At 42.5% G+C, this 11,904-nt stretch overlaps 1 protein-coding gene across 3 annotated transcripts in view; it reads left to right on the forward strand.

The window, feature by feature from the left end:
* The window catches only part of LOC309533104 (glutathione hydrolase-like YwrD proenzyme), a 28,920-nt gene extending 17,802 nt beyond the window's left edge, over positions 1-11,118 (forward strand). For all 3 annotated transcript variants that reach the window (XM_082224190.1, XM_082224191.1, XM_082224192.1), the window contains 6 exons: positions 4,172-4,259; positions 5,203-5,374; positions 7,712-7,874; positions 9,132-9,302; positions 10,011-10,095; positions 10,668-11,118. In XM_082224190.1, coding sequence (XP_082080316.1) covers positions 4,172-4,259; positions 5,203-5,374; positions 7,712-7,874; positions 9,132-9,302; positions 10,011-10,095; positions 10,668-10,906 — 918 coding nt within the window. In that variant the 3' untranslated portion in view covers positions 10,907-11,118. The remainder of the gene's footprint in view (positions 1-4,171; positions 4,260-5,202; positions 5,375-7,711; positions 7,875-9,131; positions 9,303-10,010; positions 10,096-10,667) is intronic.
* Positions 11,119-11,904: the final 786 nt, after the last annotated feature.

Below are 11,904 nucleotides of genomic sequence, written 5' to 3' on the forward strand. Positions count from 1 at the left end.
TTAAAAATTGGACACATGTCCAGCCGCACAGCTGAATTCTTCCAGTAATGGAAGAATTGGGAGTATCCACTACAATGGTGGTCCAGCTTTTGCATTCTCTGTCCCTCCCACAGAATTTTCTGTGAACAGGAATGCCTTTTTACTCAATGTGTTTCTCTTTATACTTCAAAGCGGTACTTTCCAGTGGCACAGCCAAGGTTGGAAAGAAAATGGGGTTTCCTTGCCAGGTCATTCTTGGGATTTCCCCCCTCCCCTTTGTTTTGAAGCCTCTGTTTTTCATCCTGTAATTTTCATACGGTAATAAAATTGCCTGGCAGACTCTTACCTTCCTCCCAGACCCACCCATGCCATCAAAACTGAACTTGGCTGTGGTTGTTTCCTTTGAAAATAATGGGAAATACATTGAGGGGTGTCCAGTTTTTTGAGGGAATGTGTGCAGAGAGTGAGAGAGAAGAGGTCAATTGAAGTGTTCGTGAGAGGTGGACTTAAACACTAATTTGTGTTTCTAACATATTGGGCTCACGATTGAAATATCTGATGAGGTGGTTACTTTCTTTATGTGTACCCTCAACAAATTCAATTTAAGTGCCGTATAATCTGGTGGCATACCATCTGAATTTTGCCTCTCTTTTTTCTAGTCAGTAGGTAATATGAAGGCACCTAGGACTTGTTGACTGAATCACAGGTCTATTAAAATTCATGATATTTCCCAGAGAGCTAGGCCTCTGAAATTTGGTTCATACAGGCAACCTTTTTCTCGATTTGCTTATGTGGACTATGTCCTGTCCTTATTAAGCATTTGTTCTGATTTGTTTTCAGGGAGTTATATGATAAGAATGTTCATCTTGAATACATCTTGATTTGCTTGTGCAGTAGTTATACACCCCCCTGTTAATCATCTGTTCATCTCCTGCTTTTCAGCGCATTTTCCCATCACTTTCCTAACTGCAAAGAGTTCATTTTTTAAAAAGGGGATTTGCTGCTGTGCAAGGGCAACAGAACCACTTAAGTTGCACAAACCTAAATTTCCAGTACTTGTGTGAATCCTTGCCACAAAATACTGTCTGGAAGCGATCATGGTCCAAGGCACCCCAATTACAAAAAAAGAAAGGTTTGGATTATTTTACATCTGTACATCCTAAAATGCAAAGGAAACAAGTTCACATTATACCGAAGCCCTTTCACTATTGCAAAACTCCTTTGAAAGGGAGCCATTTGCACTGGAGAGAGGGTGGGAAGGAGAAGACAAGCTGAATTGGAATAGAGAAAGGAAACCAATGCTTAACTTTTCCTCTGGCAATTATCATCCCCCCCCCAAAAAAAACCCCTTGCTAGCTGCTTGATTTGGGAGATTGCCAAATTTCAGTAGCAGCTACCAATAGAAACATGTGCTTCCCCAATACAAGCTTAATTAGTTAGTTCTTTAGATACTCTGCACTAGGAGGGAGGGAGAATTTCAGTTCTGTTCACATTTAAAGTCAAACCCACACTTTCCAAAAGAAGATGCAAAGCTATCCTTTGAAATTTTCACTTATTCAGATTTTGCGATGCAGTTCTCCAACCAAGCAGTGTTTACAAAAAAATCATATATTAAAGGGAAATGCACATAAAATGTAAATATTGGGGGAAATAATATACAAAAAAGCATTCTACAGTATTTGGAAAATTGCTTCCAAAAATGTGAAATTAGTTGTATATTAGTTAAAACTGCAGACAGATATACTAAATGTATATTAGTTAAAACTGCAGACAGAAATGTGTTTATTATGAGAAAAATGCACCAAAATGCCAATGAATTTTTTAAAAAACAAACAAACACCAAATTGCTGCAGAAATGTGGAAAACTGGTTGATGCTTGCTGTTGAAATTGAAATACAGTGGTACCTCGGGTTACATACGCTTCAGGTTACATATGCTTCAGGTTACAGACTCCGCTAACCCAGAAATAGTACCTCGGGTTAAGAACTTTGCTTCAGGCTGAGAACAGAAATCATGCTCTGGCAGCGCGGCAGCAGCAGGAGGTCCCATTAGCTAAAGTGGTGCTTCAGGTTAAAAACAGTTTCAGGTTAATAACGGACCTCTGGGACTAATTAAGTACTTAACCCGAGGTACCACTGTAAATAGAGCTCTGCCACATGACCCAGGGCTCAGAAAATTGGTATAGTCCAAGGCAACCCACTTAAGTGAAATGTTGAGTTCAATGGGTCTTTACTCCCCGATAGGTTTGTAGCAGATGATTGCAGTCTAAAACTCCTATAGTATTCAGAAGCTGGTGTTTAACCCTCATCAAGCCTCCACCTGGTTGTTAAGAAGTCCATCTCTTAACACACAGCACAGGTGAGCGGCGGTATGGGAAGAGAGCATGAATCAAACAAGAGATGTTTGCACATAGACATACATCACTGAGTGGCAAAACCTCTGGAACCCCTTTGTGACTGGGTAGCAGGGAAAGGAGAGAGATTTCAATCCAGCATTTATATAGCCTGGTCAAAGCTCATCACACTGCAAGTAAAACGTCATCAGGTATGGATACCTGTGTGACACTCATGAGTGTCAAATAATCTCAGGGCAGTTCTGAGAGTGTCTTGAGTTCTTGAGTTCCCACACAAGAAAAGGAGAAGCTCAGATACCATATTATTAGTGAAGGTGTGTCATGTTTTGCACTCGTGCCATTCCAGTACTGCCAATAATAGTACCTTTCTAAGCCCATACTTACTAATAAACCTATTAGTCATGTTGGATGTGTACACACACAGAGAGAGAACAATGAGTAATGTGTTTAAACAAAGAAGCAAAAGTTAAATATACATGCGTTATTTATGTATCTTCACTCAGACCCATAGTCCTTCGAAAATCTTGTGTCATTGCTTTCACTCTAGTTAAGTATTTCTGAAATGTTTTTTGAAAGATATATTAGGAATGTAGGAAGCTGCCATATGCTGATTCAGGCCATTGATCTGCCTTTGTCAACCGTGACTGGCAGCAGTAGATTTCAGTTCTGGGGCAGGATTTGAACCTGGGTCTCTTCTTTATGCAAAACAGATGCCTGATCACTGAACTATGACTTTTCCCTTATTGTTTCCCACCAGCAAATATACTATGCGTATGAAATGGTCTGGAGTTGTTTTTTTAGCTTTAAGAATTGGATGTAGATGAGGGCAGTTGTTATAAGAAAGCATTTGTGTGGTGAAGATATGGGAGCAAATCAAACTTATTTAAAATAGTATATAGTCAAACCTCGGTTGCCGAACATAATCTGTTCTGGAAGGCCATTCAGCTTCCAAAATGTTTGACAACTGAGGCACAGCTTCTCATTGGTTGCAAGAGCTTCTTGCACTCAAGCGGAAGCCGCGTCAGATGTTCGGGTTCCGAAAAATGGTTGAAAACCGGAGCATTTACTTCTGGGTTTCCAGCATTCGGGAGCCGAAACATACAATAACGAAGGCATTCGGGAATCGAGGTTTGAACGACTGCATACTTAAGTGAAGTTGCTTGCCAAATTACAGAAGTCACCTCTGCTATATGCTACTGCATTTACATGCATTGAAATCATACCCCAAGGGACGCAGGTGGCGCTGTGGGTTAAACCACAGAGCCTAGGACTTGCCGATCAGAAGGTAGGCAGTTTGAATCCCCGCAACGGGGTGAGCTCCTGTTGCTCAGTCCCTGCTCCTGCCAACCTAGCAGTTCGAAAGCACATCAAAGTGCAAGTAGATAAATAGGTACTACTCCAGCGGGAAGGTAAAGGGCGTTTCCGTGCTCTGCTCTGGTTCGCCAGAAGCGGCTGAGTCATGCTGGTCACATGACCCGGAAGCTGTACGCCGGCTTCCTCAGCCAATAAAGCGAGATGAGCGCCGCAACCCCAGAGTCGGCCACAACTGGACCTAATGGTCAGGGGTCCCTTTAACTTTTAAATCATACCCCCCCAAAAAGAATTCTGAGAACAGTCACTGATCCCTCACAGAGCTACAACTCCCAGCGCCCTTAACAAACTTTAAATGTACGGTGCTTTAAATGTTTTGTGTGTACACAGTCTTGGTCTTGATTCAGCAACGCAGGAAAGACTTTTATACTGAAAATCATCAGTGTCTTGCGTGGAAAGTTTTCCTTTTCTTTATTGTTCCTTTTCTGGGGTACAGTGTGTGAGAAGTGACCACTATTTCTTCTCCAGGGTCTGAATGTATGGGAGATCCCTCCAAATGGGCAAGGAATAACAGCGCTATTAGCCCTGAACATTTTAGAAAATTTCAACTTGAAAGGTATGACCAGCATCTTAAAAAGTCCTATTACTTATTGGGGGGGGGGGAGAGAAAGAATAGGGAAGAAACTTTCCAGTTGTTTCAGCTTTAGGTGAAGAAAAGCCTCCATTCGAAACTAAAGCTACTGTTAGTCACTGCACTAACTGTTAATTGTTGTTGTTTTTTAAATTGCAGGTGACTTTACCTTTTTATGTACCAAAATAAATAACAGGGTAGGAAGTGTGAATGTTTTCTGTTCACTCTGCATCACCATTTTGTCTCAAGACACTTTTAGCCAAGCAATCCAAACTCTGCAAACTTGTCACACAATAGCCCTCAAACAATTGTTCCAGTGCATGCCCTCTAGCTTGAAGCCCTGGCTGCTGGCAGTGCCTTGGAGGTGGCATTGCTCAGGAGCACATGAGATGAAACATGTTCAGGGTGCAGAAAGGAGACTGGCTAGGGGAGGAAAATGAGTGGGGGGGGCAGGGGGAGGGAGGGCAAGGCAGCGGTTGTGTACACACCCACATTTACTTTCCACATGACATTTGCCACAATCCACATCTATCCTGCAGTTTCTTGAGGAATACTGCGTTTTGATGTGTTCTATTAGATTTCAAAACCCACATGAACAGACAGTGGACGACTTGGAGGCACATCCAGCCAAACTGATATGCACAACAATGTGCAAAAGTGATTGGAAACATAGGTGAAAAAATGGCCTCACTGCGCTTTAAACCAATAATGTGTTCATAGCCAAATGTGGATGATGAAGGAGGAAGAGAACAGAGGGAGGGGAAAAAAGTTATATTTCTCCCTTTGGCGCACTCCACATACTGCAATTTCTCTTAGGCCCCTATATCTAGAACATAATCTGTGAATGAATTCAGTGCAATTATTACTTGTGTAGTCAATTGTAGTTTTCATGGGTGAGTGATTCTTTTGACCTGATTTACTTTTCTAGAAATGGGCCATAATACTGCTCACTATTTGCACATCCTCATCGAAGCTGTCAAAGTTAGCTTTGCCGATACTTTATGGTTCTGTGCAGATCCAGAAAAGGTAGCTGTACCCACAGCAAAGCTCCTTTCCAAACCTTATGCCAGAAACCGTTCGAAACTGATAGATTTACAGAGGTAAGGGTTCATCTCTTCACTGCTTGTATTTATTTCTTATTGCACTGATCTTCCACCTCCCCTCCAAGGCATTCAAGATGACTTAAATGGCTCTACCCTCACAACTACTCAGTGAGGTAACTTCAGCTGAGGGTTGGTGACTGGCCCAGTGTTATCCAGTGAGCTTCATGACTGAGCGGGGATTTGAACATTGGTCTCCACGGTCAGAAACCGAAGCTCTAATCTGTATACTTCTATACTGTTCTGATCCTGAAATATGGAACAGTTGTTTTCTTTGGCCTTGGCTTTCTTTCAAAGTAGCTGCTGTCTTCTTGATGTTTACACATCAGATTATAGCCCTCTTTTATTTGCAGTGGCCAGGATCCAAAGAGTTAGTTCAGGCATTTGGGCATGCCCAATGGGATTTTTGACATTTTTCTTTAAACAGCAGGCTGCAACACAATATCAAAAGCTTGCTTTTGAAAACCCGTTCAGTTTGAAAGTGGCTTTTGTGGAATGGGGAACTGAAGCCCAAACTTTTGTAAGCATCCAGAAATAGTTGCACAGTTCTTTGGACCCCAGCCTATGAAGTCACGGCAATGCATTACCTAGTTTGGGTGAGGCATTCAGGCGAAAGATAAATTATTATAGGAGAGCCTGACAAAAACTGCAGAATGCTTGTGCGCATTTGTTTATTTGTATGGAAGCAAGTGGAAGTGTGTATGTACGTGTGAGGGGAGAATTGCTTCTGATCAGGGTTCAAGCCTGCTATTTATTACCTCCCAACTGGTGCATTACACTCTAAATACCACCATTTTCCCTTTCCAACCAACACTCAACATTCTGTGGTTATTTCACAGAGTTATTGCACATGCACTATCTTCATTGGGCTGTTTGGGGTTTTATGCCTCTTCTAGGTCATTTCTTTTCGTTTTCTTTACTTCTTCCATGAAGCATACTAAAACCTACTTCTTGCTTCTCAGTGACCCTGGCTACATAAATATTGGCACTCACCACTTGAGTATGCTGTTGCAGGCAGGAATGCCTATTGAGAAATCCATGCAAAAAATGTTGCTAGGATGGTATTCCAACACAGGGCTCAAACCCACGACCCTGAGATTAATGTTAGATAAACAAACTTCTCATAGTTGTAAATTGGTGAGCCTTCATGCCCACAACACCAAGGTGGAATCTACACACATATAAAAAAAGTTCAGAAAATGCTTAGATAGATAGATAGATAGATAGATAGATATAGTGTGATTTAAAAAATACATTGAATTTTCCATAAGGCTCACCATTGCCGTCTAGTGTCACATTGTATATTGCACTTAAAACACACTTAAAACGTTTTATTTGCAGCTGTATAGCTAAGTCCCGCCATGTCTTCAATCATATACTTAGAAAACAACAGGCCTTGAAAACCCAAGGGACTAGGTACCTAGAGTAGGGCACACCTGATTATATGTATGTGGCATTTTTAAAGTACCCATGTGTGTTAGCCTCCTATTGTGTACTTTAGATAAAAATGTTTGTTTAAATTTGTTGGCAGCGTTGTGTTTGGGTTTCACCTCATAAAATAATGCGGTAGCCCCTTATTTGATCGGGTATTACCTGACCATAAAAAGACTTACAGGCACTGTTCCTTTCCTGTGTTGCTTTTGCCTTATCTTTCTGTGACATGCTATTTGCTGTTTCCAGGGGGAGGGAGCAGGGAACTTTACTAAGAACTTGATGCAAGGCTGCTTGTGGGTGAAGCTACAATCTCTATCCTACTAACGTAAAACTTGCACGGTCGCAGGCGTTACTGCATCTGGGCTCATTAAGAAAGTTAGGAGAAGCATCCTCTGTTCTCACAAAAGCCAACAAGATGCTCGAAAGTGAAGCCCACAAATACGACATGAGCACAACGGGATGCAATGTACACTTTATAAATAAGCACACCTTGTTTAACCCGGCTTACAGGCAAACTCCCCACTTGTGCAGGGGTTAATGTTCTGGCCCCCGTACGCATAAGTAAAATTATGTGAAATGGGGAGAACCCTCTAAACACGTCCCCTGCTGCTGTGTCTTCAATCCAAACCAAAATGGAAGCTCTGTGGCCAGCTGGAGGCAGCACAAGGAAGTGGCGGCTGCGGCTGCGCTACCCGACGTGTCAGCTGTTAGGTGGGGAGGCTGAGCAACTGAAACAAAGCCCCGCTGCGCCTCCCGTCTTTTTGGGGCTTCCTCCACCCTCACTGACATCCTCTTTGGGCTCTGGGGAGGGTCTTCTCAGAAAAAAACCCCCTATGAAATCAGATATTTGGGTTTATGACTTTTTTCTGTGTGAAGTTATTGAGTTGTTATTGTTTCCTTCAGGGCAACTGCCAAATATAATCAAGGAAATCCTTTCCCGGTTGGAAGTGACACTGTTTACTTCACAGTGGTGGATACCCAAGGCAATGCCTGCTCTTTCATTAACAGCAACTATATGGGATTTGGCACAGGGCTGGTACCAGATGGCTGTGGATTTACATTACAAGTGAGAAAATACTTTCAAGCGTGTGTGCATGCATGTACACACGTGTGGAGAGCAGGAATAGAAAGATCTGTCACTTTTGCTTCTCCCCCTCTTAAATTCAGTTCTCCACATTTTGCAGCAAACTGCAAATATTTTTTTTAACGATCCTCATGAAAGTTCATGAGCATTTTAACGTGAATTTCTCGTAATAAACACATTTTTATATGCTGTTTTGTCTAATGTACACATGTTTACAAGCAGTTTCCCCTAATACCATGCACTTTGTATGTAATTTTTACTAATACACATTTGCCCCTGATGCAGTGATACCTCGGGTTATGAACTTAATTCGTTCCGGAAGTCTGTTCTTAACCTGAAGCGTTCTTAACCTGAGGCGCGCATTGCCTACACTGGCCTCCCGTGGCCCCGGAAGCACATTGCGTTCGTATCCCGGGGCAAAGTTCGCAACCCGGGACACTTACTTATGGGTTTGTGGAGTTCGTAACCCAAAACGTTTGTAAGGTACCACTGTATATGCATTTTAAATATTGTTTGATTGGAGAGCTGCATTGAAAAATAGAGATGAGTACAAATATCAAACAATAGCTATGTTTCGGTTTGCACATTGTTTCAGAAAGTACAAAGTAGATAGATTCATCTTGAGATACATATTGAAATGAATTTCTCCTCCATCCATAGTGGAGAGAGAGAGAGAAGATTGCTTTAATATTAATTGGCACACAGTGCTATCCAGTATGCTATTTCATATCCTTTAAAATGTTATTTACATTAAATTAAATCAAATCAGATCAGATCTTGTTACAATAAGTTGAATAAGGGAAGGGTTGTCCCTACATTAATGGAGGGAGTCATTTATTTATTTGCTGTGCAGTAGTTTGGGGAGGTATATTTACCTAGGAGGTTACACTAGGGAGGTGGTTCAGAGTTTGGCAATTTTTCACCTTAATTTTAAAACTGTCTATTTGGTACATTTTGCAGTAGTGTCTTCATAATTTGTAACTGGCTGCTATTTTAGCAGTGTATGTGGGTTTGTTTTGCTATTGCCTTAATAATAATAATAATAATAATAATAATAATAATAATAATAATAATAATATCTTTATTGTCATTGCCTCCTCTCGGGGACAACGAAATTACTTTCGTTGCCTTTATTAACAGCCTTAGGTAACTACATAAATTGTTAGGGAATTGTCCTGTTAATGCCCACAGGGTAGTTTTGCCAACCTCTGCCTTTTACTGTACTGACTTGTTTTTTAGAACAGAGGAGCCAATTTTTCACTACAGCCTGGTCACCCAAACTGCTTGGCACCTAGGAAGAGGCCATATCACACAATTATACCCGCTCTGGCTACTGATGCTGATTCAGGGGAGCTTCTCTGCTCCTTTGGAGTAATGGGTGGATTCATGCAGCCACAAGGGCATGTTCAGGTGAGCCTCTGCATCTTTCAACTACTTCTCTGTAAGCGTGTCATTTGCAAACCCTACAGAAGATCCTTTGCAGTCTTAAGACGCGTGTTTGCAAACATTTAGAATTCATGTGTTTGAGGCTGTTTCAGGGTTTGGGATTTGCTTGGTTGTTGTTGTCGGCTTGCCGGACTGCATGCCTTCCTCTCCACTTGGCACACCTGTCTCACCTCTGAGACCCGTACATGGGTATGCAGTAATACCTGAATACAGCATATCTGGCATAAAATCCAGTGAACTTCACAATCGACATCCTAGATGAAGTCAGCTGCACGAATTGGGTGTACTCATGTTTGATTTCATGCAATTGTGCCCTACTGAAATGTTATGCCAATGAATGGGCATCTGTCTTGTTGAAGAGGGCAAGTGTTCTGTTGCTGTCTTCCCCCATGATTGGGTACGTGTTGTATCATCTGATCCAGCTTGCAGTGCTGCTTCGGTACGGTGAAACCGTCTTTGTTTTTCATAATGAAGCTAAAATATTACTCATCTTCAGTTGCTTTGTCAGTCATGTTGTGATTTCCACCATTTATGCGAAGACATTAAAAAAAAACCCTATTTTGCCCAGGCTGTTGCTGCTCTGTGAATTGATGACTTCCTAAGGATGTATCACATGTATGTAAGAAACTTGTCTTTCCTTGTTCATCTTACCCTATTCTGTACCCCTTGTAGGTACTGCTCAACATGTTGGAATTTGGAATGAATCCACAACAGGCTTTGGATGTGCCTCGTTTTTGTGTCGAATATGACAAAAAGGGTAAGACATGTTTTTAAACGCACATAATGAGCATACAGACACCGTACAACCTCATCTTATTTTAATAGCTGTGGGAAATCTAAAATATGTAGTTCATTAGATGCAGGAACACAGGGAAGTGCCTTATTCTAGTTTGGTACACACATTGACAGAGATGCAACAAATAACAAATGCCACACTAAGGTCTTTCTTTCTTTCTTTCTTTCTTTCTTTCTTTCTCACACATAGATACATTTATTTATTTTTTGCATCCTGTGGAAATGGGTTGGAATATTCTCTTTGCCTTTCAAGGGATCATGACTTAGAGCAGGCTCCCTCAAACTTGGCCCTCCAGATGTTTTGAGACTACAGTTCCCATCATCCCTGACCACTGGTCCTGCTAGCTAGGGATGATGGGAGTTGTAGGCCAAAAACATCTGGAGGGCCGAGGTTGAGGAAGCCTGATTTAGAGCTATGAATTAATGCTTTCGTTCAATCCAAGTCTTTTGGGTTGAATGGCATTTGTGAAATCGATTAGTATTCCTGCAGTATTGCTTGTCCAGTTAATCCTTGAATGCATTTCTTTTATACAGTGGACGCATGGCTCGTGTCCTTGGAAGATGGCATCCCTCAGCACATCACGGAAGCACTGATAGCCAAGGGTCATAGGGTGGTGGCACCCGTAACTGGGCACAACAGGAGCATGTTTGGACGGGGCCAAATTATCACCAAAGGAGACTGGTGGAGGCACTGGAGAATCCTGCCTTCTTCTAGCAATGTATTCTGGGCAGGGTCTGATCCCCGAGCTGATGGCTGTGCATTAGGATATTAGCACGGAAGAAAGAATTGGCTGTGTTTCAAGTGGGTTAAAAAAAATCAATGTCCAAATCGAAACTCAAATCTGAAAGGGTATAAACAATGACAATATGGGTAAGGGGGAAACGGATCAAAATCTGCTTGAGCCATAGCTTGGTAATAGAGCAAATTCTTTGCATGTAGAGAGCCAGTGTGGTGTGGTGGTTAGGAGTGGTAGACTTGTAATCTGGTGAATTTGTAATCTGGTGTAATCTGGTGAACCAGATTTGTAATCTGGTGAATCTCAGGGATAGTCAGAGGCATCTATACCTGTGACTGTGGAAGAGGGTTCAGCTGCCAATCAAGTTGGATGAAAGGTGGGGGATGTAGCCAAGGTCTGCATTCCCTTATAGGCAGGTTCGCGTCTCCGCTCCTCCACATGCAGCTGCTGGGTGACCTTGGGCTAGTCATACTTCTCTGAAGCCTCTCAGCCCCACTCAACTCACAGAGTGTTTGTTGTCGGGGAGGAAGGGAAAGGAGAATGTTAGCTGCTTTGAGACTCCTTCAGGTAGTGATAAAGCAGGATATCAAATCCAAACTCCTCTTCCTCCTCTTCCTCCTCCTCCTTCTCCTCCTCCTCTTCTTCTCTCAGGGATAGTCAGAGGCATCTATACCTGTGACTGTGGAAGAGGGTTCAGCTGCCAATCAAGTTGGATGAAGGGTGGGGGATGTAGCCAAGGTCTGCATTCCCTTATAGGCAGCCTTCCAGGGGAGCTGATTGGCCAGAGGTGAAGGTGCTATGGATGGGACAACTACAGGTGTCTATATTCCGGCTCTCAGTCACACAGCTCTGCAACCAGGGCTGCTTCTACCATTAGGCAAACAGAGGCAGTCCGATGGTTAGCATGGGTGGCAGTGAATTGCTGACACCCCCCCCCCCAGCCCTCCCATCACCCGACTTTTCTGCTGCCTGCCCACCTTCTCCCTAGCTCCAGGAAGGGCCAAAAGATTGACCTTCCTGCAGAACAAAGCACT

This window comes from Podarcis vaucheri (assembly GCF_965113315.1).
Source record: "Podarcis vaucheri genome assembly, chromosome: 5".
Lineage (NCBI taxonomy): Eukaryota > Metazoa > Chordata > Lepidosauria > Squamata > Lacertidae > Podarcis > Podarcis vaucheri.